General features: G+C 41.7%; 4 protein-coding genes across 4 annotated transcripts in view; 2 read left to right on the plus strand and 2 right to left on the minus strand.

The window, feature by feature from the left end:
• Nucleotides 1-407: 407 nt before the first annotated feature.
• On the plus strand, nucleotides 408-7,308 carry cnrip1a (cannabinoid receptor interacting protein 1a). The gene is made up of 3 exons (XM_037106707.1): nucleotides 408-706; nucleotides 3,875-4,019; nucleotides 4,960-7,308. The coding sequence occupies exons 1-3, from the start codon at nucleotides 528-530 to the stop codon at nucleotides 5,122-5,124; spliced, it is 489 nt and encodes a 162-aa protein (XP_036962602.1). The 5' UTR covers nucleotides 408-527; the 3' UTR covers nucleotides 5,125-7,308.
• A 3,196-nt stretch (nucleotides 7,309-10,504) lies between these two features.
• Nucleotides 10,505-27,730, plus strand: part of ppp3r1b (protein phosphatase 3 (formerly 2B), regulatory s1ubunit B, alpha isoform, b) — a 29,778-nt gene continuing 12,552 nt past the window's right edge. Inside the window, exons 1-2 of the mRNA XM_037106696.1 lie at nucleotides 10,505-10,801; nucleotides 14,837-14,876. Of these exons, the coding sequence (XP_036962591.1) occupies nucleotides 10,799-10,801; nucleotides 14,837-14,876 (43 nt within the window). The 5' untranslated portion in view covers nucleotides 10,505-10,798. The remainder of the gene's footprint in view (nucleotides 10,802-14,836; nucleotides 14,877-27,730) is intronic.
• LOC119023862 (E3 ubiquitin-protein ligase TRIM39-like) lies at nucleotides 18,081-21,311 on the minus strand. Its single transcript, XM_037106111.1, has 2 exons — nucleotides 21,043-21,311; nucleotides 18,081-20,422 (listed from the first exon to the last, which is right to left on the minus strand). Exon 2 carries the CDS (start codon nucleotides 20,418-20,420, stop codon nucleotides 18,780-18,782), a length of 1,641 nt encoding a protein of 546 aa, XP_036962006.1. The 5' UTR covers nucleotides 20,421-20,422; nucleotides 21,043-21,311; the 3' UTR covers nucleotides 18,081-18,779.
• On the minus strand, nucleotides 23,407-27,284 carry LOC119023857 (E3 ubiquitin-protein ligase TRIM39-like). Its single transcript, XM_037106100.1, has 2 exons — nucleotides 26,839-27,284; nucleotides 23,407-26,293 (listed from the first exon to the last, which is right to left on the minus strand). Exon 2 carries the CDS (start codon nucleotides 26,289-26,291, stop codon nucleotides 24,651-24,653), a length of 1,641 nt encoding a protein of 546 aa, XP_036961995.1. The 5' UTR covers nucleotides 26,292-26,293; nucleotides 26,839-27,284; the 3' UTR covers nucleotides 23,407-24,650.

The following is a 27,730-nucleotide window of genomic DNA, read 5'->3' on the forward strand; positions in this document are numbered from 1 at the left end:
AGGAAAAAAGGGGTGGCAGGGTCCGCCTCATATAAACAAAGTATAACAGTCTGAGGTTGCGTTGTCCTTCAGGGTCAGTTTGTTTATTAAGCTTATTACAGAGTGCTCCTTCAAAAATGTTATTTTTATTTGATCTATAAAAAACAGTCTGAAACACACAAAAAATGTACTTGTCACAATGTGAAATGTGAATATCTGTTGCTTGTCTTTTGTCAAATAAAATGCAGAATTCATGTATTTGAGGCTGTGATTGGCTCCAGCAGCAACGACCCGCGACCCCATGGAAAGCGATAAGCGGTTACGGACAATGACATGACATGACATGAATATATTTGAGATTTGGACTCTTGGTTGAGCAAATTGAGACATTAAAATCAGGCCTTCTGTTATTAAATAGCTTTTATTTTGAAAGTCATCACCGGAAGCCCCGCACGGTGCAGCTTGGCTCTGGTCCCTCCTCAGCATCACCGCATCATCGTCTTCTCCCTCGGTGCGGGACCGATAATTGACCCAGATAAACCGGGACAATGGACGACGTTCCGCCGATCATCAACATCTCCATCTCCCTGCGGATCCAGCCCAACGAGGGGCCCGTGTTCTTCAAGGTGGACGGGACCCGGTTCGGCCAGAGCCGGACCATCAAACTGCTCACAGGCTCCAAATACAAGATCGAGGTGGTGGTGAAGCCTGGAAACGTCGAGGCCACGTAAGAAGAATCGGTGTTTGTGTGTGTGTGTGTGTGTGTGTGTGTGTGTGTGTGTGTGTGTGTGTGTGTGTGTGTGTGTGTGTGCAGCAGGAGGCCTCACACGTCATCTCGTTTACATCATCATCAGACAGCTGAGCGCACATCTGCACGCGCGTGATGCTCTGTGATCATACACACAGTTCGTACGTGGAGAAAGAAGCGGAGGTGAGCCTGTGTGTGTCCGTCTGCGGCCTCCTGCTGCCGGCTGCAGCAGCCTCGCAGGTCCGCCTGAATTAATGATGACGGATCGTGTGTGAGGTGTGTGTGCTGCTGTCAGGAGGCGTCGTGTGTGTGTGTTGATGGACAAACACACACGAACAGGTGAGCTCGGCTCTGTTGTTGGTGCTGGATTGGTTACAGTGTAGCAGGGCGCGGTTCTGTTGGACCCAGGGCCTCCCTGACAGCAGCATCTGTAACAGTAAACCCACAGGAAGGTGAAGGAGAGCTAGAAGTCAGAGAGGCGTGTGAGGCTGACACACACTGAATATCTACATCAAACAGAAGGATTTAAAGACACATCTGCAGAGTTTTCATGGTGGATCACATCAAACTATGTTTTTATTCAGCCTGAAAATATATATTCCGCTCACTAAACAACATATTATTATTTTCTCACTGCGTCTAAGTGTTGAAGTCAAACGTTCATCTTGTGATCGAACTGGAGAAGCAAATTCTGAGCAGTTTATTTTACTGATAGCTGCATCTTTAACAATCAGTTATTAGTTGATTGTTGATAATAAATGGCATGATCTATGTTGGATATCGGCACAAAATAATGTTGTCTGGTCCAACAGAATCCAGCCAACACTGAGGAGACCACCTGACAAACTGTAATCATATCTTATTATAATAATAATATCTTTATATAAAATGTTGTATTCTAATTGCATAGATTCTCTCATGACAGCATTTAGTATTTTTATTTGTAATTTGTCACAAGATACATTCAGATGTATTTGTGCTTTCATTGATTGTTGCTTTACACATTTCTATCAGTTAAATTCCTAACTGCTATTAATTATTAACCTCTCTAGATTGAACGCTTTGAATGCTGTCAAATACGTTAAAACACAATGTGTTGAATGAAGCGGTGGTTCTGGCATCAGGCCCGGTCAGCTGTCGCTCTACAACAACACAGGGCTGGAGAAAGAAATGTCAGTTCATGATACGCAAGCAAGCAAAGTTTATTTATACTGGACCTGTCACAGACACCAGGCACACAGCGCTTCACAGTCAGACAAAGTAAAAATAGAGTAAAAACAACAAATTCAAGATAAAATCGACATCAAAGGCTCAAATGCCCGTCTGAAACAGAGGGTTTTTAGCTGCTTTTTAAAAGAGTCCACAGAATCAAACATGCAGGGAGACTAATCCAAAGCTCGGTGGCTTCTGGTTGAGTCTTGACATGCGTCCGAGGAACCCTGGGTAGAGGACGTGAGGTGTAGAAGCTCACTCATAGTATAAGATATGCTCATAAATGAGCACCAAACCCTATATTGCGTGAGGAGCCTGGCAGCAGCATTTTGGACAGTTTGTAGACGTGTAATGAGGATTTGCTTCTGCAGGTGAGGAGAGAACAGCTGTAGTCTAAGCGGGAGGAGATGAATCCATGTATCAGCATCTCAGTTTCTTGTTTTGCAGGACAAAAAGCAGGATTGGGTCATCTTAACGTAGGCATCACAACTCATGGAGTGGTCAAAGATTATGCCATGATTATGCAGACTGGGTTGACAGGATGAAGACAGGGACACACGTTTTTGTCTGATATCTGAATGCAGGTTTTTCAGGGACAACAAGTTTTATCTGCTATTAGCTGCCGAAAGATATTCACCATCCAGCTCCCAGTGGGGTTTAAACAGTGTTCCTGAACAGACAGTTTATGGAGCTCATCGGCTTTAAATGAGAAAACAGTTGGTTGTCATCAGTGTATAAATGGTAAGAAATGTTGCTGAACAAAGCAGCAGAGAGAAGAACCACTCTAATGTTACACAAGGCAAATGATTTTTTTATTGTGGAGTGTTGAGGATGAGTTCAGCCTGAGGAGTGAAGCTGCTGTCTAATCTGATGGTACAGCAGCTTCACTCCTGTATTTGTTGTCAGAGGGCAGCAGACAGACTGTAGCTGGGTGGATGTCGTCTTTTAGTATCTTTGGGCTCTGATCAGACATTTCACTTCACTGATGTCTCTGGTGCTCTGTAGATGGTACCAGTGATGTTCTGGATGGTTTTAATCAGCCCGCTGTAGAGCCTTCCTGTCCTGGGCCGTGATGAACCATGATGGAGAGTTTGTGGTGTTTCTATTGCTCCTCTGTAAAAGATGACCAGGATCGTGATCTGGAATCAATCCATCCTGAGTTCTTTTAAAAGTAGAGCCGTTGTAATGTGTGATGATTTCCAGCAGCACAACACTCAACAATCAGCTCCGTGGTTCTGCTGTCATCGAGCGGTAGATTGTTCTCTGTGCACCACTCTGCAAGACTGTTGTCAACTATTTTGACAAACCCTGTCAAAACAAACCCTGCCGTAGCCTCCCAAATGTGCATGTGTTGCTTTAATTTGTCGTTTGAAATGCTAAAATTAATATATTTGAGATTTGGTCTATTGGTTTATCAAAAGAAGTGATTTGAAACAGTCTTTATCAGGTTAAAATGGGCATTCAATTTACGGCAATTGATCAAGACCATACAATAGATAGCTTCTCTACTAGATTGCTGATTTCCTTCCAGTATGAACTGTAATCTTGTTTAAAATGTGGCTGATGACATGCGTACTTCGCAGTAGAGTTCTCCTGATGTCTGGGAGTGCAGTCGTGGGTGTACAGTGTGAACAGGAGGTTCTGGTGTTAACGTAGAGGAGGTGTGACTGCCAGTTCAAACTCTCTTGTACTACAAGTGGCACAGTGGTCAGCAATGTTGCCTCACAGGAAGAGGGGGCCTTTCTTCTGGTTTCCCCCACATACTGTAAAAACAGAGCCCAGTTTGCTTAAATGCAGGTACCTAGTTTCACTTTGTTGTTGTATGTATTTATGATTGTATATGATGAACATGGATTCTTCTTCTTCTTCTTCTTCTTCTTCTTCTTCTTCTTCTTCTTCTTCATACTGCTTTTGTCCTCTTTCTCTTCCTCACAGCACCATGAACATCGGAGGCATCGTCTTCCCTCTGGAGCAGCAGTCTCGAGACGAGGAGTCGGTAGTTTATCACGCCCAGTACGACACTGAGGGCGTCCCACACACCAAGAGTGGAGACCGGCAACCAGTCCAAGTCAGTATGGAGGTAAGACAGCAGAGTTCTGTCAGAGGATGTTTGCAACTGGAATCAACTTGATCTCAGGTGATTCAACACAAGTGTAGACGACCACCAAGATGTTGATGGATGCAACCTGCTCATGTTAGCAGCACTGTCTGTTTCAACTGATCCATCCATTGAACCAGTTACCACAGCATCACCAGACTCCCTTAACAAATCATCTGATTTAAGAGTTGTTTCATGAGGAGAAACTTAACACACTTTCTCACTCTGTCTCTGACAGATTCTAACTCATTGTGTCCTTGTTGTAAATTCAGCATTATATGAGAAGCTGAAGTTGTTTGTCTCCTTGTAAAAAGTGTCAGTTTGTGGCAGCATGTCTGTACCAGCCTGTCTGCTTCTGTGTCTAAAGTGCTAAAGTCTTACCTGCCAACATTGATCAGCTGTTTGAACACACTGTTTACACTGATTTCACCATTTACACTCTATTTATGAAAGAAGAAACATGTTATTGATCTAAACATGTCACATGTTACAAAGACACTAAACAGGAACAATATAGGTGACTTCTTTGTCCCCGTGGAGAAAGTCCCCAGACTCCCTTAACAAATGTGTTAGTTTAGTGAGTTGATGAGTTGGAGACACTCTGTGAAACTCTGTCTCTGACTCATTCTGCATTATTTGGACCTTCTTGTTAATTCAGCAAATGTTCTACATGAACTTCTTTCTGTCTTTGAGTAGAAACATTGTGTCCTTTTGTACCAGTGATGTACATGTTAACTTGAGTGTAGAAATGAGATCTGATCACTACCAGGTATGAACATATTGACGGTGACCTCCGATATGTCATCAGATGACTGTGGTGAAGTGAAATGCAGAAATGTGACTCAGGGCATTCTTTATCTATAAATTCAACGAACTTAACCATCATTTTGATATTCAATCAGTAATTTCTGTTTCTGTTCAGTTTAACAAGGCAGGAACGTTCGAGACTGTCTGGCAGGCGAAATACTACAACTATTACAAGAGGGAGCACTGCCAGTTCGGCAACAAATTCAGCAGCATCGAGTACGAATGCAAGCCCAACGAGACGCGGACCCTCATGTGGATCAACAAGGAGGCGTTCAACTGAGTCAGCTCCTCCACACACCAGATACCAAGCAGAGGACATCACTGAACCAGGACTACCTTTGAAGCATCAGCACCACAATAAAAGGACAGCCTTGTGTTAAAGGCAGGGATCAAGTCAGCGAGGGTCTGGTATTTGTGTTGTTTTATCTAAAAGGGGAGAAAAATAAGCTGTTTGCTATGCTGGTCTTGAACTGGTTTTTATTTTAAAACTGCACTCGAAGGCTTCACATGACGGTGAATAGGGAATAGTTTGAAAAGCAGGAGCTAGTATTCAGAACACAGTGACGTACGTTAGCTACACACTCACTGGATTAATACATTTTATATCCAAGGGACAGAACAGAGAGAGGATCTGACTTTAAAGTGCAGTTTCCTCTCAAGGAACGCTCCTGTGTCTGTCTTTAGCTCTTCAGTTTTCAATCCATCACGTTCTTTGTGGGCAGATTTCCTTTCAGCAATCAAACATCAAGCGAATGTGAAGCGCTGCAGAGTGTAGGGTTAAAAGAACAGGCGGACATTTTGTGAATAAAGCTTGTTTGCGACCTTATTCACAGTCAGATGAGATAAAAACTCCTGTTCAGACTGACGGCAAAAATCCAATTTTTGTTTTGTTATATCAAGATATCTAGGCAGCAAAAAAAACAATGAAACGTGGTTTTTGGAAGATTGGATAAAACCACACTTGAAGTGACTCACAATGCAACACAAAATAACAACGTCAAATCCAGAGTCACAGCAGCTACGACACAGGGAACAACAGTCTGTGGATAATCTTGCTGAAAGAACCAGCTGACGAAGTTGGTGCTGTCAGGCCCGAAAAGTCTGATCTGATCTCAGTGTGGTCCATCTGTCTTAAAGATCTGATGGGTGAAAAATAATCTGATTGGCCTGCAGTCTGAACAAGGTTTAAAGATTCATATAAATTTCATCTCAGTTCAGTAGAGAGATGTGTCCAGGAGGTGTTAGCCTAGCTTAGCTCAAACTTAGCTTAGCTCAAACACTGAACACTGATATCTGTACCCCTGCTGGAAAAACCAGCATAGACCAGCACCAGAACACAACATATGCACAAGTTGTGTTTTGGTGCTGGTCTACGCTCTCAACAAATACAGTTGCTTCAATGCTAACAGTTGCTAAAACTATGCTAACAGCTGCTTAATATTATATCTGCTAATGAAGATAATACATCATATAAAGTTTGTAGTTTTGGGAAGGTGTATTTGTTCACCTTTGATGAAGCTAGGCTAGCAGTTTCCTCCTGCTTCCAGTCTTTGTACTAAGCTAAGCTTAGCTAAGCTAAATGCTGGACCTACAGTATCTCTAGATGTGAAATTCATATCAGTCTCCTCATCTCACTCTGGAGAAGAAAGTGTTATTCACAAAATGTTTCCACTGTTCCTTTTAGGTGGTTTGTGTTTTGATCAATACCCCTCGATAATTAGATATTTATCGCAGCACAAGGTGGGAGGTAGTTATCAGTTAGCATGATGCTAGCTGCTGGAGACCAGGATGGAAGACATCTGTGGGTGGAGGACATATTTTACCTTATTTATTAAATGTGTGTCTGAGAGAGAAGAGCTGATGTGTGAGAGTGTGAACGTCATTGTGATAGTTTTGACTTTACTTATGTGTCATGTGCCGTGTTACTTAAAGGACAGATCCACCTAAAACACACAAACACTGTTACTAGTTACATTTCCGTCTCTGTAAAATGGATCGAGCTCTTTCAGGTGAATTTCAGATGTTGTGACAGCAGATATTGGTCTGAAACTGATCTGAAAAGTGCTCTGGTGTCAGTCCATAGAAACCAGAGTTGGGTTAAGACCGGGAGGAACCAAACCTCACAGGAGGTGTGAGATGTAACAGTGTGAGTGAGCGGACGACGGTGGATTTTTAAAAGGTTTAGGTTGGTATTACTTTAAAATTCAACAAATCCCATGAAAAGACCAAAATGAAGAACGTCCTCAAACCTGAAATAAGTCGTATCTTTGCTTTTGTGGTTTCCTCGTCTCAAAGTTAAATGTCTCACATAAGATCTGTGGTCAACACAAGTGCAAAGATTTTGTTCTACAACATAAAATACACCAGTTATTACCCTGTTTTTATGTTAAAAACAGTTAGCGGTTGCTAACAAGTGTCTGAATGAGACTACAGAGGTTGTCTGGGACATTAAACGTCCTCACAGCAACACGGAGACTCATCTACTCACTAGTCCGTCTTTACAGGCCACTTTAGTTCCACACTGTTCTAACTCTGACTTTACAACTTGTACATTGATCAGTTTATAGAAAACCTGGATAGTAATTGTGCAGTAAGACTCTTAGTGGTGGAGACGTTTCAGTCATGTGACCGTGATGTCGTCTGTTTGTTTATTAGCCTTTTTAATTTAGCTTTGATATAATTTAGCTTCAAAGATCATAAAGTGGAATTGAGTATCACAATCTTGTGTTCACCACAGAGCTGAATTCAGTAGAAAAATCCCAGGAGCCAGCATGTTAAACAAAACCCACATCACAAATATGTAATTTCATTTATTTAAAAAGTTCAGTAAACTTCCTAAAACAGCAGCTTTTTATCAAACAAACAGGAGGAAGTAGTGCATCTGTTGGGGACTAGTTTCAGCAGCGGATGAATCCACATTTGGTGCTCTGGTATCTGTGGCAGCAGGATGGTGTGTGTGTGTGTGTGTGTGTGTGTGTGTGGCTCGTTCATGTGTTTTTAATGGAGGACGAGGACACATCCGATTGTGCTGTCTTTGGGTCTTTTAATGGGATTTATTTATTTATTTATTCTCAGCAATCAAAATGTAGATTATCACCAGACTCGTCTTTCAGCCGTCTGCTGAGCAGGAGGCGACTCCTCTCGTCTCATCAGACGCTGCGAGCGCTTCATTTTGTGTTACGTTTGTGCAGCAGCAGCTCTTTTTGCATGGCTGGATTCGTTTTTGCCAAATCTGACGTTTGTTTGTGTGTTTTTTGTTAAGTTATCTCGATGCCTGAACCTTGCAGTTTCGTTATGTATTGAACTGAGGAGTATAAAGTGTCTTTGTGAATAAAACAGTGTACCAGGCCGATATTATCTCACAGTGACAGTTGGAGTTATTATAAACTTGAATATTTCACTTTTGCAGTGGTGCCGGAGGAAGTCAGATCCAGGACTCAAGTCAAAGTAGCAATACACACAATAAAGATTCTTCACGACACGTGTCGGTCCTGCTTTGAACATGTTGCATGAATCTCACACATGATGTTTGTCAGTTTGTTGTAATTAAAGTCAAACCTCAGTGAACGACAACGTCTCATCAACACAGCACCAGAACCAACATGGAGCCAACTGACTGTACAGTGAAGAAGGAGACAGCTTGAGTCCAGCAGTCAAACCTGTGACATGAAAAATATTCACATATTTATCTATACTGGAAGTTTAAATGAAGGAGTAGGAGCAGGAGCCATTTTAAGGATCTCAATGTGGTAATTATACTTTTTTTCCCTGTAGAAACCCTGCTGACACACTTTGGAGAATATCTTGTAACACATGCGTGGAGGGAATCTTTAGAGGTGCATTATTTAAAGCAACATTATGTAACTTTTTATCCTCCTAAAATAAACAGCTTCATGTTGGTGGTACAGCGTGTTGTAACAGGCTGAATGGTGCCTTCACTGTGAGAGGGGAGGATCACAGCGGTGCTTCCTACACATAACATTATTATGATGTCATGAGTTTAGTTTGTAGTCAGCACCTACATTACATCTGACAAACTGTTACAGACCTGGGATCTGTTTACATCAGTGCTCAGAATCCCAATTTCTACATAATGTTCCTTTAAGAATTGGCCAAGTGGCAGCATTTAGCTCAAGTAACTGCTAACAGCTGCCAACAGTCGCTTCCTTTAGCTAGCTAGCTCAGTTAGCTGTGCAGCTAGCAGTCTGGACATGGAGCCTGAAGCACCAGGGAAGTGCTGCAACCACGGGAGCTTTGACCTGCAGAGGGCTAGCTAGCTAGCATGCTAAACATGCTTAGCAACACAAGGCATCATTGTCATAACACCACAACTGTTATTCCTTCACATTTAGTTGATATTACATATTGTTAAATATCAAAATTACTGTTACATATGATGTCATTAGATTACAATCCTGATGAACAATCTGTAAGCAGCATTTTACTGCTGTAGTTGGTTGAGATGGAGATAATTCTCAGTTACTGTCTGCACTGTTGGAAGGTTGTCTGTGTGGAACCTGAGTAAATATACTCAGTTACTCAGTCACATTCAACCACTGCAGCTGTGCGGCTTTAAAAGCCAACATGTCAGATGGACCTGATGCTCTCCTCTTTGAATCTGTGGCTGATTGATACCTCATATAATCATATAAACATTAATATTTCACATGAAGCACAGACACTATCATGCAGCAGAGATATTATTCTGTGCACACTGTTGCTGTGACTGAAATATAGAGCACTGTCATCAAGCTAGCAATAAAGAGGCTAGCTTAGCATCTTTTTAAAAGAGAAAACAGGATGCTGCTGTGGTGAAGACATGATGGTTGATGTTGGTTATTTATGATGTTTCCTCTCATCAGCCAGGAGCTTCAAGAGGAAGAGACAGACCCTGGATCTGCTGGAGGCCTACAGTTTTACACAAAGATCGTGTGTGATAAGGTGTAGAGTCACTCTGTGCCATAAAACAGGCATCATAAAGAGACTATCATGTGTTTCAGAGCTCAACACTGTTTATATCGCTCTGTAATTCGGTCGTAATGTACCCCAAATCAAATTTCATATTAATTCTAAATTATTTCTTGATTAATTAATTCTTGTTTTCTGCGTATCCAGACGCAGATTGCATCGTTGTGCACGGATGTAGATGGTGCTGAGGGGGAGGGTGCAGCAAACCCTTTAAAACGAGGCTGTAATATATGCCGAATTTACAAGAAGACCCAAATCATTAAGAACTGGTCAGAATCAACGCTTCTGAAAGTGGATGAAGTTCTTTGTGAGTCAAAAACTCACAAAATTAAACGATTTTATAATGGAGTCTGGCGAATGTATGTTCCTCTTGCTCTCCACGCCGTTGTTGCCTGCCGTCGATGTGGCTGCTTCTGACCTGAGATATGTTAGGGTGCAGAATGAACGTGAATTAGTGTTAATACCGTCAGATACACGTGATCCGAGCAATTTAAATTAATACATAAAAATAAAAACGAGCGTATTCTCATAATCTCACTCAGGAAAATGTAAGTCCTTCTTTGATTCCGTGTTATCATGAATCAGAGTGGAGCATCTTGCTGAAAGACGAGCTTTGCTTTGCACCTTCCACTCCTCCTCCTCCTCCTCCTCCCCCTCCTCCTCCCCCCTCCTCCCCCTCGCTCCCTCTTCACTCTCCTCACCGACTCAGCCTCTCTCTCCCCCTCTCGCTCTCTCTCTCTCTCTCTCCGCTCCACCAGTCTCTCTGTGCTCGCTCTCCCCCCTCTGCGTCTCTCTCTGCTGGCGCTGCGGTGAATCTCTCCCCCGCTGTCAGTAACCGAGAAGTCAGGCAGCCGGTGGTCGGTCTCTGTCTGACCGTCAAAAGTCACACGAACCCCGCTGAAAACATCGTCTCGCTCCGCCCGTATCGACCCGTTAGCGGTGCTTTGAATTACCCCCTCGGCAGCTGAAGACCCTCTGACGGCAAAATGGTGAGAAAAAGCCTGTTCCTTGTTTATTTTCTAATGTCAAACCTCATTTTGTAACAGCAGCTTCTCCTCCTTCGACTGTGCTGCTAGCTTCGTTACTAGCACTCCGAGGCTAAGCTGCCTGCTAGCTAGCGTTAGCACAGCGCAAGAGCGTAGCGACTGTGGCAGTTTGTTTATCGCGGTATCGGTTGATTGTTGTGTTATTTGTGCTTCTCAAGACAGACACGCTGTCACACTTCCACGTTTATAAGGGGATTTAAATGTAGTGCTTGGAGGAGTTTGACGATGAAGCTAGCTTGTGAGGAAATATTGAAAATACTGTTAATGCTTTGCTAGCAGGTTAGCTAGCTGGAGGTGCGTCAAGTGCGCAACCGAGTGACGACGGAAGTGTCGTAACGGTTCCATCAAAATAAAAGCGTTCAGTTTGTCAATCCTGGAAGACAAATATTCATCGCCTGTAGAAACACAGATTATTTAGTTATTTTGTCTATAGATTATTAACAAGTACTAGTCTCGGTGTTTTGTCCGACCTGAAATTTAAAGGTTTTTAAGCTGCAATGATATGATACATAGTAAAGCAGGAAACCCAGTTTAAGGAGTTGGAATAAGAGAATATTTCGCTTTTTTGTGATTAATGAGTCAAAATATTGATAATGTAGTTAAAGCTATGACTGATGATATTAATACACAGTTTATTCATCTTTTTGTCTATAGATTTCATTTCTTTTTTTTATTTCTAAGTTTTTTAAGTAAAAAATGCTCATCACAGTTTTCCTGGAGCCCAAAGTAACATTTTTCATATTGCTTCTTTTTTAACCGACCAAGAGTCCAAAACCCAAAACTTCATTAACTGACAAAGATGAGAAAGAAAAGCTTAAGTGCATCACAGGTGTTATATTAAGATACATTTTGATATATATGTTTTGATATATACACTTCAGTCAGTCAGCAGACACATGGTCGCTCCTGGTGTAGCTGTGTTATTTTAGATCACACTACCTTGCTCAGCATGACCCGCCCTACTCTGTCTCTGATTGGCTACATGTTGTCCGTTAAGTAATGCACATGTGTGACTCTGGCCACAGATTGAACAGAGGTGAGACGTCTCGCTCTGTAGCTAAAATGGAGCGTTCAAGACACAGTGTGAAAAGAGATGATGCAGAGATTCAGCATGTGAGACGAGTAATGTGTTTTTGGACAGTTAATGTGTGTAAACTTTACTAGCACCCCCAGATAAAAGTACCTGAAAATTAGCATGACATGACCTCTTTAAGGAGCCTGAATTAGAAAACATGTAGCATTTTTGTTGAATAAATGACCCAAACTATTGATCTTCTCTGAAATAAAGGTTACATGTGTCTTGAATACTCGCTAATTATCATTATCTCTCTCAGAAATCCGAGGAGGCGTCTATAAAATTTCCAAACAATTCCAATTCTACACATGTTCAGTTTGCTTTCACATTACATTAAGGCTACAACTAATGACTATTTTAATTATTGATTAATCTGCTGATTATTGTTTCCAGCAGTTAATCTTTTAGTCTATGAAATGTCACAATCTCCCAGAGTCCAAAATGAGATCTTCAAATTCTTTGGCCCGACCAACGGTCCAAAACTCAAACACTTTATTTACTTTCATGACTGACAAAGAAACGCAGACAATGCTCACATTAGAGAAGCTGGAGCCAGAACATGTTTGACTTTTTTGCTTTGCTTATTTCACTTGTTGGCAATTAATATTCCTGCAATCTCATCAAGTATTCGACTAATGATTGCAGCTTTACATGAGATGAAGAAAAGCAGCCAGTCAGCAGCCGAGCATGTTCTGATAAAAGACCTGAATAATCAGTTATTAATATAGATTAACTTCCTGTCCATAAACTGTTTGTCAGTACAAGTCTGTGATGTTTATGATATACAGACTTGATTATATTTCTGTATTTAATCTGAGTCTACACTGAACTTCTGCTCCAGCTCCTCCTCTCAGACATTACAAGTGTCTCTCTGCTCGTCTGTTGGAGCTCATTCTTTACAGAAGATGTGCACTTTGCCAGTTTTCCCTGTTTTATTTTGAAAATGCTGTGCGGAAGTGTTTACTGTCTCGTGTGAGAAATGGCAGATTCTCCGTCAGACATTTTTAGTTCAAATGAAGCCGTCAGCTGCGGTCAGCGAGATGTTTGTGGAGTGTTTTCAGGCTTTCCTCTTATTAACTCACGTCCTTTACAGCAATTTTAGTGAGATGTTAAATCTGAAAATGAAAAGCACACAGATAAATTGCTGACTGGTACCATGAGTGGAACAAGAACCAAAATATACAAAAGCTCAGATCATAGAACCAAGATTTTATTTATCCCATTTTAAAGCGTTTGACGTTCTGTGTGGAGATCTGCCCACTGAGCTTTGATCCAAAGGCCAACAATGCGCTCCACATGGCTGCATGACCTTTGCAACATTGCCGGTTCGATTCCAGCCAGTGATGTCAAATCTCTTTCTCCCTCGTTCCTGTTTTCTTGTTCGCTGCTGGATGGAATGAACCTGTCGAAGCTGTCGACCGGTTGTGATTTGTCAGAAGAAACAGAGTCGTATATGTGTCGGTGCTGCAACTTGAATTTATGATATGATAATTCATAGATATTCAGCTTTTTTTCAAATTATTAGTTATTATTATCTGTCAGATTGCAGGTAAAATCAACTGATTTAAAAATGTGTTACTTTGGCTCTGATGTCCCGCCCACAACACTCTCTGACTGGTGACATGAAACAATCAATAATCTGAATCTGCAAAGAAACTCGTAACTAAATGTATGAAACAAATGTAGTGGAGAGGAAATATAAAGGAGCAGAACGTGGAAATACTCCAGTAAAGTACCTGATTGTAGAATTTAGTCTTATTTCATCAGTTGCAAATTAATATCAGTCCCAAATATGTGTTTTCAGTCTCCCTGAACGTACAGACGGTGGAGAAGACAGGATGAGGCTGTAGAGGCGGTGACCATCACGGCTGCCTCCTCGTCCTCTGTAGACATGAGAAGTTTTTATTTTCCAAAGGAAAATCTTTGGAACTTCTGTCCTCAACCTTCAGCACCAAACCTCCATCTAAATGTTTCAAAATAGTCAGATATAAAACAACAATCTGCAAGTATCCTGGTAATTAATAGATTCTTTCTGTCAACTGTTGAGGCAAAAAAGTCTCCAGTTCCAACTTTGATACTGTCCTGTGTGATAATTTAATATCTAAAGATTTTGGTTGGGCAAACAAAGCATTTGTCATGGAAATAATCAGAGAATTAATCCACGATAAAATTTGTTGTAGGCCATCATGGGTACTACATTAGCTGTGACTGTTGTGACCTCAATCAGCCTCTTCCCCTGTTTAAAATAAAGACAGAAACATCAAAATTGTAGTTTAAAACTAAGATGAATTCAACAGAGACAGAAAGCCTAAAATCTCTGTGAAGAACCGACTGTTCATCTGTGTTAACCCCACAGGTGACATGATGTGCAATTTGTGTTGGGATGTAGGTAAAATCTCACACTCGACTCGATGAGCTCGAGCTAACGTGGCTCTCGTTAGCAGGAAGAAAAGCTGCAGCCTCGGCGGAGCAGCCTGGTTCAAGTCCTCGAGAGACGAGACGAAGCAAATCGAGGCGGCACGTTGGCCTCGTTTTCAGAGTCCAGATCATTCTGTTGCTCATGCATAATGAACGGCAACATTTACACAAGAAACACTGAACGCTTCACGTTATCCTTTTGTACACATTTGAATTTAGATTTTTGCAGATTTTCTTTGTATGTATGTATGTGCAGGATTTCTCCCAGAGTCCACAGAGAACTGTTCATCAGTGGGATTTAAAGAAATGTGCCAGTTGGCTTTTTTCACCTCTCCACAAGCCAAAAAGCAGCTCCGCAATTCAAACGGCCGACCGCAGCTCGGTTTCTTTTAGTATCAGCGACAGAGATTTTTCTTTTCTGTCTTTTAATCAGGTGCTTTAATGTGGAACACTTTGTTTCATTGTCAATCTTCTGTCACTTTCAGGGAAATGAAGCCAGTTACGCCCTGGACATGTGCTCGCACTGTAAGTATCACTCAACGTCTCTGCACCACGTTATCACATCAAACACTGTCGGCGCCTCAAGTTACAAACATCTGCTGCATCTGTTGATCTGTGTATCTGTATTCATCAGAACGTGGTTTAGGTTTTTGATAAACCATTTTGAGGGCAAGACGTTTCTTTTTCTCGTTTTATTGGAAGCATTTTCTGAGCTGAGCTGCAGGAAAGTTTTTACTCTTACAGTGATAAACACGACGACTTTCGGTTGTGCAGGACAACAATTAGTCTGCCGATAGTTCAGCTCATAAACTGGTTTACTCGTGTTAGTGCATCGTTGGAACTGACTTGAACCTGGATTTTAAAATCTGGATCCGATGTTTGGATCTGGATTTGTCTGATCAAAAGAAAAACAGAGACTCTACATGAACATCTTCTGCCAGTTTCAACCCTGCACAGGTTTTCAATAATTCTACACAAACAGATAACGTAACAGCCGGCTGCTCTGCTGGATGGTGATCATCAGGGAGAAGTCAGTCATGTTCACCCTGACTGACATGATGGTGGCCGGTGATTGATGTGAACATCACCACGTGCTGCACCTCGTTCTGCAGGCCTCAGCCGGCGCTCTGACCCAGACGCTGCGAGGCTAAAAATGCCTCATCGCTCTGTAAAGGTCAATGTCAGGGGTGCTGGGAAAACCTCGTTTATTTTTAGTCGCTGCAATATCCCAGTTTTAATTAGGTGGTTGCCTCGCTCTGAACCTCCGAGTCCAGAGAGGAAATCTTGCCGCTTTAATGAGAAAATAATGACTTTAATGCTTGACCTATTTTTTGAGGAGTGAGCTTTGTAAGCTGAACTCAGGCTCAGGATGACGTCGACCGTTGCTGTTGATGGGAGAGAGGTTTCAGAGCCTGATCTGTGTGTGAACTGTCTGTAAAACCTGCCTGTCAAGCTGCCTGTTGAGTCTCAGAAACAGCTTTTAGCCTTTTTTTGGGCTCAATCCCAAAACACCCTTTGCCCCTGACACCACTTAGTCCTACCTCTCTGTTTTGTGTGCTGGTGAGGGTGAAGTGAAGTGACGTCTCTCTAGTGTACTAGCTCGCTAGCTGATTGTTATTGCATTTAATTGTTGCTGATTTTTGCATGGTCGTCCTGCATTTTGCTGCATTTCAGCGATGCAGTAGTGACATTTTTGGGCATCCTATTCCATCAAAAGGGGAATGCATTCAGTGGTGACACAGTTTTCTTCTTGATTTGGTTGGATGCCATGAAGGTGTGAACACATTGCGGGTGAACATGCTTTTTTATCTCCATCACATAAATAATCACCACAGCTGAAGGAGGATAATGGGAATTTTGTGTCTGTTTACACCTTTTCACAGGAGGAGAAATCAACCTCAACCTCCTGTAATTCTGTCCTGAGGGGCGTGTGGGCACTTTTCAAAGGGTTGGGGTGAAAATGTGAAATGTTATTAAGCTTTAGACTTTGTTACTTTGAAAGCCGATATAAAACCTTTGGTCTGCTACTGTCCTCTGCTGTCTCACACACACAGCACAGGGACTTTATGGTGCATTCAGGTGCACCTGGTTAATGAGGAAATCTTAAAACAAAGAGGGAAATGAGGCTTGTTCCCTTTATTTTCCTCTGTTGAATTACACAGGTTGACATCTGTCAGTACTTTGTTTTTCTTTCACTTCATTTTCACTTCATTTCATTTTGAATAATTAGATGTTAAAATACATTTTTTTAAAAATCATATTAATTTCTCCACAGGCTATTTTAACCACAAATGTCTAAAACCAATTCCTTAAGTTATTCAAATAAACAGTGCAACCTGATAGATGCTTGATTGATGCTGATATTAGGTAGAAAGATTCAGATATCTGTGTAGTTTGTTTCAGTGATCGCTCAGATTTAGTAATCAAACACGTGTGAAGATATTTTACTGTAAACAATAAACTGAAAAGTCCAAAATGACACCAGTGCATGAAACAGTAAACTTCACTGTGAATTCCCAAGTATCTTTTTTCAGGATTATAACCTCTCAAAAGAAAGTTTTAATATTGTGGCTCCAAATTATCTGTGACAAGCTTTATATCGATTGATAATATCAGTTGGTTTCTGATAAATATTTTCAATAATAGGTCAGATTACAGAGTTCATTTTCTCAGAATGTCTTTCACGTCCAACCCAACTTTGGTATTGTTATAGAATAACCCTAAACCAGTCAGTTTTTAATTTAATAGGATCAAATTTAGAGATGAGGTCGAATCAGGACCCAGTGAATCAGAATCAAATTGAATCAGCAGATGCAGTGAAGAAGAAGTCCGCCAGTAAAACCTGGATGAAGACAATGCAGAAGTTAAAGCATTAAAAAAAAATTGTCTTTGCAACTTCTGAGAAATGGATTCTGCACCTTCGGCACACAGTGTGTTTCACCGAGTACCGCAGAATGTGAAAACAACCTGCTGCCGTTGTGTCCTGGTTGCCAGCGTTCAGTGGATGCATGAGCAGAACCTCTCGATCATGACTCCTCTCTGCTCTGCTATTTCGATGCCCTGTTCTATTTTTGCTGCAGCTGCTCTTCTGTTGTAGTTCTGACAGAACAGTTGCTCACCGAGTGAAGCTGCTGTATTAAACCAAACATGATGTTACCGCCACAAACCTCAGGTTCAACCAAATCAACTGTAGACGGGACTTGATAAAGTTTTATTAATGTAAAAAAATATTCTCCATTCTGCTAAACATTCGATTCCTTTATGGATTCCTGGTTAAATGTTCACTGTGAACAGAAAGTAGGCCTACGCAGGATTTCAAAGAAAAGAATCTGCTCGGCCTGCCTGCGTGGTTCTAATGTCATTATTACATAATATGGACTTCAGGTACCAGACATGCTGCTGGATTGGGAAGCAGAGTGTTGAATTCTCTGCATTTCTGCAAATTAAGTGCATGTTTCATGTAAATATGTTTCAGCATATTGCTGGTGTTTCCACCCTGACTTGGAATGATCAGTTACAAACATTACAACCAGCTCTGTCAGCATCTTTCTCTGTGATGCGAAGACACAGCGTGGACTGTTTGTTCCTCTCCTCTGTACATGAATTTGACATCCTTGATTTGCAGTGAAAAACCTGCCTGCATAGATGAAGGAATTTTTGAAATTCCCAACTGGAATTCTTTCTCGATTTCCGCCTTCTTTTCTAATAATAGGAATGACAGACACAAAATAACATTTACATCTTTATTCTGCCAACAATCTGACAGTGAACTGAGCAGAGGCAGACAGTATTAGGCACAGCTGATTCAGTGAAAGCAAGACAATAAACTATAAGTGCTGACACAGAAACCATTAAAGCACATATACAGTTTTTTTTTTTTAAAAACATATGGAAGTGGAAGTTTAGGCTCTTCAAACACACACACACTCACCCAGACAATGTTCTGTTCTCTCTAGTTTACTAAAAAGCAATCTGAGTACTCAGAATTACAACAGTGCTCACTTGTCTTTAAAGCATTTCACTAAGTTCATTTAGTTTTTTCCAACAAATTTTCTTTATTTTTATTTCAGCCATCTTGCATAATCTGTTATTCTCAAAACAAGACTGGCCAAACTAACAACTTATGAAATAAACAACTTCTCAGAAAACATATTAGTTTGTTTGCATCTATTCAGTGAATTTACTTTCTTCCTTAACTTTTTATGCAGTGTTTAACTATGACACACATGGAATAAAGAGATGAATGCATCAGAATAGTGTGTTGCTTTTGTAATGGCGTATTTTTAGACAAAAATAAGTACAATATAAAGTATTACAGTAAACAGATTTTTTAAAGATAAGAAGCAAACTGTACAGTATTGTCACTTAATGTGTACATTTGTTACCAAGACTGAAAGGTCAACAAACTGAATAAGACCAGTTGTCAGTCTAGTCAGTGTAACTGACAGGTGAGATGATCAGAGGTGCAGAGTTTTTACCGCCATCATTAAGACCAGGACATAACAATGGGAGGAGTTTCTCAGTGAAGCAGCAGCCAGTAAAGGAGAAGATCAGAGCTGCAGCATCTACATCATAAAAGGAGACCAGACCCTCCTCATAATCCACAAACACCCCCACCTTCTGAGGCCGAGAGACCAGAGACAGACTGACATCAGGGCCAGCAGCAGCATAGTACTGGTGTCCATTTCTCAAATGTATTGTCCAAAAACCATTCTGAGGACTCCGTGTGATTGCCCCCTTCCTGTTGATCGACTCTCTGGCCACTCCTAGATTCCAATCAGTCTTTCCTGTAACCTGAACCTCAAAGTAAAATCTGCCTGAAGAGAAACTCTGCTTTCCTAAAACCCAAACATGATAGGAGAACCTCTTTCGGTTGTTTGGTAGATTCTTGCAAACATCAGTGTATCGCACTTTTTTCCCATTATCAGTGAAGATGAGATAGGAACTCGCTGTTTCAGGATCAAGAGTCACATCCACTGCATACTGCTGGACCCTCCTCAGCTCAGCTTCAAGCAGCTTCTTCTTCTGTTTACTGAGTGTTTCCTCCAGCTGAGCCACAGCTCTCACCACAGTTCCTTCATGTGATGGACGGACTCTGACTCCTGTCCAGTCCTTGGTGGGTGGAGCAGGGCTCAGAGATGGAACGTTTTGGAGAAGATGGAGGTGGTCTTCAGACTGTGAGAGCTGCTCCACCTCAGTCCTTCTCTTCATCAGCTCAGAGATTTCTTGTTCCAGCTCTTTGATGAAGTCTTCAGCCTGTTTCTCTGTCTTCTTCTGGTTCTCTTCTATTGTTCTGATGAGCTCGGCCTGGCTTCTCTCAACAGTTACCATCAGAGAAGTGAAGACCTGAACACCTTCTGCTATCTCTCTGTCTGCATCGTTCTTACTGAGCTTCACTGAGTCCTTGATCTCCTGAATCTTCAATCGTTTCTTCTTGATCATCTGCTGAATTTCAGCCTCCATCTTCTTCAGTTCTGCCTTCTTTTCTTCATATTGTTCTTTCAGAGGAACAACATCATGTGTCTTGTGGTCTGAAACAGGACAGAGGACACAGACACACATCTGGTCGGTCCTACAGAACAGCTCCAGAAGTTTATCATGTTTCAGACACATCCTGTCCTCCAGGTTCTCCACAGGGTCGATCAGCTGATGTCTTTTCAGGCCCGACTTTATCAGATGAGGCTCCAGGTGAGTCTGACAGTAGGAGACCAGACACACCAGGCAGGACTTCAGGGCCTTCAGTCTGGTTCCAGTGCAGACGTCACAGGGAACTTCTCCTGGTTTGGACACTTGTTGCTCTGAGCTGCTGCTGCTGGCTTTCTGTTGAGCTGACTGTCTGAACTGAGAAACCATCTCAGAGAGCAAAGTGTTGACTCTCAGCTGAGGTCTCGTGTTAAAAACCTCTTTACACATGGGACACAGGTACTGGTCGTTATGATTCCAGTGTTCAGTGATGCAGGTTTTGCAGAAGTTGTGTCCACATGATGTGGTGACAGGATCAGTGAACACATCCAGACAGATGGAGCACAGAAACTGATCTTCAGATGGAAGGAAGTTTGCAGCAGCCATGTCTACACATGAAGTGAGGAAGCAAAGAAAAGTATATTCATAAAACAGTTATAGTTATTAGTTTATAAAGAAACAGGTGTTCTACTGTACGTATAAGATGTGATACATAGATGTGATACTATGTGATATTTGCACCACGCCCAGTGAGAAACTGCCATGATAACAGCAACAAGCTCAGACCTGCTAAAACAGCACCAAATATCTCTCTACCTGTTGTGTCGACACATTATTATAAAAGTGCAGCACAAGAAAACTGTGCTGACTGGATGATGAACAAATAACATCTCCTCTGGCTCCTTCACATTAAAAGCCTCCTGCTGGTATGTTGGTGGAAAGCTTTTAATGTGAAACAGTCAGAGGAAACAGAATGCATTCTACATGTAGGAAGCGAGTCGTGATGAACTAATCTTCAACCTACAGAGATTCAGTTATAAGTTATAAAGTCCTGAGAACTGACACAGAGACTGTTTGAAGCAGTTGAAGTGTGTTACTGTATATTGAGCCTGTGGACAAACAGCTGGAGTTAAATATAAGAGTCAGTATGAAGTTAACAGAGAGAAACTTTGTGAAGTTTTGTGTCAGTCCTGGTTGTTGAAAGTGTAAACTGATCATCTGTACTCACCAGTGTTTGTCAGAGACTCTGCTGTTGTTAAAGACCTGATGAAATCTGTTTGAATTGTCTTTGAGACACAAATAGAGACTCGTCTCGACTGCTGCGTGGCTGAAACTCTGACAAATGTTAAGTTTCGTTTCTGTTTCGAGACATTGGATCTCGTTTTTCCAGTGTTGCTCCTCCTCTTAATGCAGCCCTGTGGGTCAGGACTTGTTTCCTCCTTCTGGTTTACATGACCAACAGTTGGGTGGAGTAAGAGATGTCAAAGTGTTTTGTTCAGTAACCTTTGGCTCATCATTCCTTTGTGTTGTGATCCATCTAGTGGTGGTTCTGCGTCATAACGACAGTCAGTGCTCAACATGGAGGCCTGTTGTTGCCAGTTTAACTGCAAAAATGAGGTCTACTGACTCCCTCATTCCAGAGCTTTTGACTATATTATATGTTCTTCATCAGCAGATTGAATTTGCTCAGTTGTCAAAGAACTGTAGGTATTTGAACTTGTTTTTGTTGGACAACAAGTTGAATTCGATGCATAATTTGATATTTATTGCAAGGAATGCATTATGTGAAAGTATAGAAAACGGAAGGTTAAGCATTGGTTTAATATTATTTGTCAATAATTATATATTATTTTTTAAGAATTATTGTGTGCTCATGTTTTTAATGTGGACCCTTATAAGTTTGGCCAATGAGCTGGAAGAGATACAAATAAATCAAAAAAGGAAGCTGTCGGGAGGAGTAGTCCCATACCTTTCACTACAAACAAAAACAGTAGGTATAGATTGACCAACTGTGAACAATTCAAATGTAGGATATCATTTACATTTTTCTTTACATATCAACATGGTAAAAAACAGTTTAATGAAATAAATACTAGATACTTGAACTCCTCCACTTGATGTAAGAACTCTCCCCCAACCTGGAGGGATCAAGCCACCTTTTTCCAGTCGAGAACCATGGCCTCAGACTTGGAGGTGCTGATTCTCATCCCAGCTGCTTCGCACTCGGCTGCAAACCGCCCCAGAACATGCTGGAGGTCCCGGCTCGACGGAGCCAACAAGACAACATCGTCCGCAAAAAGCAGAGATGAAATCCAGTGGCTCCCGAACCAGACCCCCTACAGCCCCTGACTGCGCCTAGAAATTCTGTCCATAAAAATAATGAACAGAACCGGTGACAAAGGGCAGCCCTGCCAGAGTCCAACATGCACCGGGAACAGGTCTGACTTACTGCCAGCAATGCGAACCAGACTCCTGCTCCGGTCGTACAGGGACCGTACAGCCCTTAGCGACCCCGTACTCCCGGAGCACCTCCCACAGAATGCCGCGAGGAACACGGTCGAATGCTTTCTCCAAGTCCAAAAAACACATGTGGACTGGTTGGGCAAACTCCCATGAATCCTTGAGCACCCTGCGGAGGGTATAGAGCTGGTCCAGTGTTCCACGGCCAGGGTGAAAACCACATTGGTCCTCCTGAATCTGAGGTTCGACTATCGGCTGAATTTTCCTCTCCAGTACCCGGAGGTGGGAGTTGAAGACCTCCCTGACAGAGGGTTCTGCCAGACGTTCCCAGCAGACCCTCACGATATGTTTAGGTCTGCCAGGTCTGTCCAGCTTCCCCCCCCGCCAACAGATCCAACTCACCACCAGGTGGTGATCAGTTGACAGCTCAGCCCCTCTCTTCACCCGAGTGTCCAAGACATTCAGCCGGAGGTCAGATGACACGACCACAAAGTTGATCATTGACCTCCGGCCTAGGGTGTCCTGGTGCCACGTGCACTGATGGACACACTTATGCTTGAACATGGTGTTCGTTATGGACAAACTGTGACTACCACAGAAGTCCAGTAACAAAACACCACTCGGGTTCAGATCGAGGAGGCCGTTCCTCCCAATCACACCCCTCCAGGTAACACTGTCACTGCCTACGTGAGCGGTGAAGTCCCCCAGTAGAACGACGGAGTCCCCGGTTGGAGCACTCTCCAGTACCCCTCCCAGAGACTCCTAGAAGACCGGGTACTCTACACTGCTGCTCGGCCCGTAAGCCGAAACAACAGTGAGAGACCTACCCCTGGCCCAAAGGCGCAGAGAAACGATCCTCTCGTTCACCGGGGAAAACTCCAACACATGGCGGCTGAGCTGAGGAGCTATAAGCAAGCCCACACCAACTCGCCGCCTCTCACCGCAGGCAACTCCAGAGTGGAAGAGCGTCCAGCCTCTGTCAAGGAGGATTTCCATGAAATCCAATCTTACGTCTCATTTCATTAATTTTTGACATAAAAATCTATTCAATGCAGGTAAATGTAGTAATTTCTTCTCTTTGTGTAGTGGTTTCCTTTGGTGGCAGATTATAACTTGTGTAAACAAGAATTTCTTGATCGGTGTCTGGTGCTAAAGTCACTGCTTACAGGCCATGTGTTCAACAAGTACTTTATTTTATAGTTTCTATGTAACAATCACATATTTACAGAGATATACCATCTCACCAGTACTCACAAAATTATGACCAATGACAAAGTGAACAATATTGAAACAAAACACTTTTCACACAAAATACACAATTTCCTGTGTACACATCATGTCCATATGATAAGTGTTACTCTTCAATGAAGCTTCATGACACACTGAAATATTGGGTATGATTTCTGTGGCTACACACCTAAAGGAAAAAAAAGAGCTCTAGATATTTTTTTGCAAATATCCTTGAACCTCAGCTTAACATATTTGGTGCCTTTAGAAACAGTGATTTTCTCTGGATCCTAAAATAAATATCTGTGCAGTAGATCAATAGATATTCTCCACATAACCTGAGCATCAGTGTTTCCCCTGTATGCACCTAAAAATATCAACTTACAACATATCACATTTAAGATATGATACATTTTGTTTTCAGCAAGAAAAAAGTACTGCAAAAATAATAGATGGATAAAGATGGAAACATTCATCATAATTCCCAGTTTGTCTTCATAAAAATATCTAAACCTGTAGGAAGCATGTGTGCAGTATTTTATAGAAGAAGTAAAATACAGCTCAGTGTAAACGAGGCTTTTCTCTCAGCGTTTGGTGCTCAGTTGACTCTTTACTCAGGCTTTAAGTTCAACAACTAGTTTATTTGACAGGTTTTTATTAAAATAATCCATCTTTCCATTGGAACACTCAAAACAGATAAAAATTGACAAAAATTGACAAAGTGACAAATAATTAGCCAAACCACTTTTTATACACAATAGAAAATTCGGGTTGCATCTTTTCTATCAATTTAACATAACACTTCATTGCTGGTATAACATTAAACGCTGTATTCAGTTGAAATATATTAGACCTTATTCTTAAATAAAGCTTCATTACACAGTGACACATTTCATTTTCAGTGGCTGCACATCAAATACAAATACAAATACATCAGCTCAACATTTTTGGTGTCTTTTAGAAACTGATTTAGTTCTTGAGTGAAAATAAATGTCTGGAGTTTACAGAAGTTTAATTAGATATTCTCTAACATATCATGTAAGTTGAGAGAGTTGAACAGTTCAAAATAATGTAATGGAATCACATACGATTAAGATTGATTCTTTAGAGATCAAAATCTAAACATTTGTCACCTTGAGTCAATATAAACTATTCAGTCTGTCTGACAGGTGAGATGATCAGGGGAGCAGAGTTTTTACCACATTCATTAAGACCAGGACTGAAAATTGGGAGGAGTTTCTCAGTGAAGCAGCAGCCAGTAAAGGAGAATATCAGAGCTGCAGATACGTCATAAAAGGAGACCAGACCCTCCTCATAATCCACAAACACCCCCACCTTCTGAGGCCGAGAGGCCAGAGACAGACTGACATCAGGGCCAGCAGCAGCATAGTACTGGTGTCCATTTCTCAAATGTATTGTCCAAAAACCATTCTGAGGACTCCGTGTGATCGCCCCCTTCCTGTTGATCGACTCTCTGGCCACTCCTAGATGCCATTCAGTCTTTCCTGTAACCTGAATCTCAAAGTAAAATCTGCCTGAAGAGAAACTCTGCTTTCCTAAAACCCAAATGTGTTTGGAAAACCTCTCTGGGTTGTCTGGTAAATACTTGCAAACATCAGTAAAACTCACTTGTTTCCCATCATCAGACAGGATGAGATAGGAACTCGCTGTTTCAGGATCAAGAGTCACATCCACTGCATACTGCTGGACCCTCTTCAGCTCGGACTCAGTGAGCAGCTCCTTCATCTGTTTACTGAGTGTTTCCTCCAGCTGAGCCACAGCTCTCACCACAGTCTCCTCATGTGATGGACGGACTCTGACTCCTGTCCAGTCCTTGGTGGGTGGAGCAGGGCTCAGAGATGGAACGTTTTGGAGAAGATGGAGGTGGTCTTCAGACTGTGAGAGCTGCTCCACCTCAGTCCTTCTCTTCATCAGCTCAGAGATTTCTTGTTCCAGCTCTTTGATGAAGTCTTCAGCCTGTTTCTCTGTCTTCTTCTGGTTCTCTTCTAGTGTTCTGATGAGCTCGGCCTGGCTTCTCTCAACAGTTACCTTCAGAGAAGTGAAGACCTGAACACCTTCTGCTATCTCTCTGTCTGCATCGTTCTTACTGAGCTTCACTGAGTCCTTGATCTCCTGAATCTTCAATCGTTTCTTCTTGATCATCTGCTGAATTTCAGCCTCTGTCTTCTTCAGTTCTGCCTTCTTTTCTTCATATTCGTCTTTCAGAGGAACAACTTTATGTATCTTGTGGTCTAAAACAGGACAGAGGACACAGACACATGTCTGGTCGGTCCTACAGAACAGCTCCAGAAGTTTATCGTGCTTCAGACACATCCTGTCCTCCAGGTTCTCCACAGGGTCGATCAGCTGATGTCTTTTCAGACCTGAAGCTGTCAGGTGAGGCTCCAGGTGAGTCTGACAGTAGGAGACCAGACACACCAGGCAGGACTTCAGGGCCTTCAGTCTGGTTCCAGTGCAGACGTCACAGGGAACTTCTCCTGGTTTGGACACTTGTTGCTCTGAGCTGCTGCTGCTGGCTTTCTGTTGAGCTGACTGTCTGAACTGAGAAACCATCTCAGAGATGAACGTGTTGACCTGCAGCTGAGGTCTCGTGTTAAAAACCTCTTTACACATGGGACACAGGTACTGGTCGTTATGATTCCAGTGTTCAGTGATGCAGGTTTTGCAGAAGTTGTGTCCACATGATGTGGTGACAGGATCAGTGAACACATCCAGACAGATGGAGCACAGAAACCGATCTTCAGATGGAAGGAAGTTTGCAGCAGCCATGTCTACACATGAAGTGAGGAAGCAAAGAAAAGTATTTTTATGAAACAGATTTACTTATTAGTTTAAAAATATATATTTAATAGTGTGATTTTCAATAACATGTAATGAGTTTTCATTGCACCGCACCCAGTGAGTTCAACTGCTAAAACAGCACCAAATATCTCTCTACCTGTTGTGTTGATGCTGACTGGATGATGAACAAATAACATCTCCTCTGGCTCCTTCACATTAAAAGCCTCCTGCTGGCATGTTGGTGGAAAGCTTTTAATGTGAAACAGTCAGAGGAAACAGAATGCATTCTACATGTAGGAAGCGAGTCGTGATGAACTAATCTTCAACCTACAGAGATTCAGTTATAAGTTATAAAGTCCTGAGAACTGACACAGAGACTGTTTGAAGCAGTTGAAGTGTGTTACTGTATATTGAGCCTGTGGACAAACAGCTGGAGTTAAATATAAGAGTCAGTATGAAGTTAACAGAGAGAAACTTTGTGAAGTTTTGTGTCAGTCCTGGTTGTTGAAAGTGTAAACTGATCATCTGTACTCACCAGTGTTTGTCAGAGACTCTGCTGTTGTTAAAGACCTGATGAAATCTGTTTGAATTGTCTTTGAGACACAAATAGAGACTCGTCTCGACTGCTGCGTGGCTGAAACTCTGACAAATGTTAAGTTTCGTTTCTGTTGAGTGACGTTGAAGCTCTCGTCAGTGTTGCTCCTCCTCTTACTGCAGCTCTATGACAAATATGGAGCAAAGGTGGTTCTACACCTCACAGGTGGGAGCAGTAAGTTATGTGAAAAAGTGCTTGCTGAAGCTTTTGTGGCACCTTAGCTTTACTTTTTGTGCAGTGCTTTAATTTATTGAACTAAATAAACGTTACACATTTGCAGGAAGTCAAGGATAATGCTATAAAGTCTAAGAATCATTTCCTCTGTGCTCCTTTATATAAAATCATCACACTACCATCACATGCTTACAACAAAAACATTATGTATTACCAATAAGTAAACCACTCTAAATCAGAACAATAAGAAATATATATTCCTTTTAGTCAATATATTGAATTAATACCGTGCAAAGCTAAAAATATCATATTGGGAAAGGTGAAGAAGGATGATTCCTGTTTGCTCTCGTGCTGTTTGACTGGATATCTATTTATTCATCCACAACATTTGGCATGAATCAACATTGAAAATATAGAGAAGACTGTTTCCTCAGATTGTTGTTATTGTACACAATATACATATTTTTAAACCCTTTTTTCTCAATAGTCATTATATTTGTATATCATCAAAATAATTTAATATAAAACAGGAGGATTTCAAACGTGTCACTAGTTTTATAATACCTAACATTTGTCAGAGTTTCAGCCACGCAGCAGTCGAGACGAGTCTCTATTTGTGTCTCAAAGACAATTCAAACAGATTTCATCAGGTCTTTAA

This window comes from Acanthopagrus latus, chromosome 1, assembly GCF_904848185.1.
Source record: "Acanthopagrus latus isolate v.2019 chromosome 1, fAcaLat1.1, whole genome shotgun sequence".
NCBI lineage: Eukaryota > Metazoa > Chordata > Actinopteri > Spariformes > Sparidae > Acanthopagrus > Acanthopagrus latus.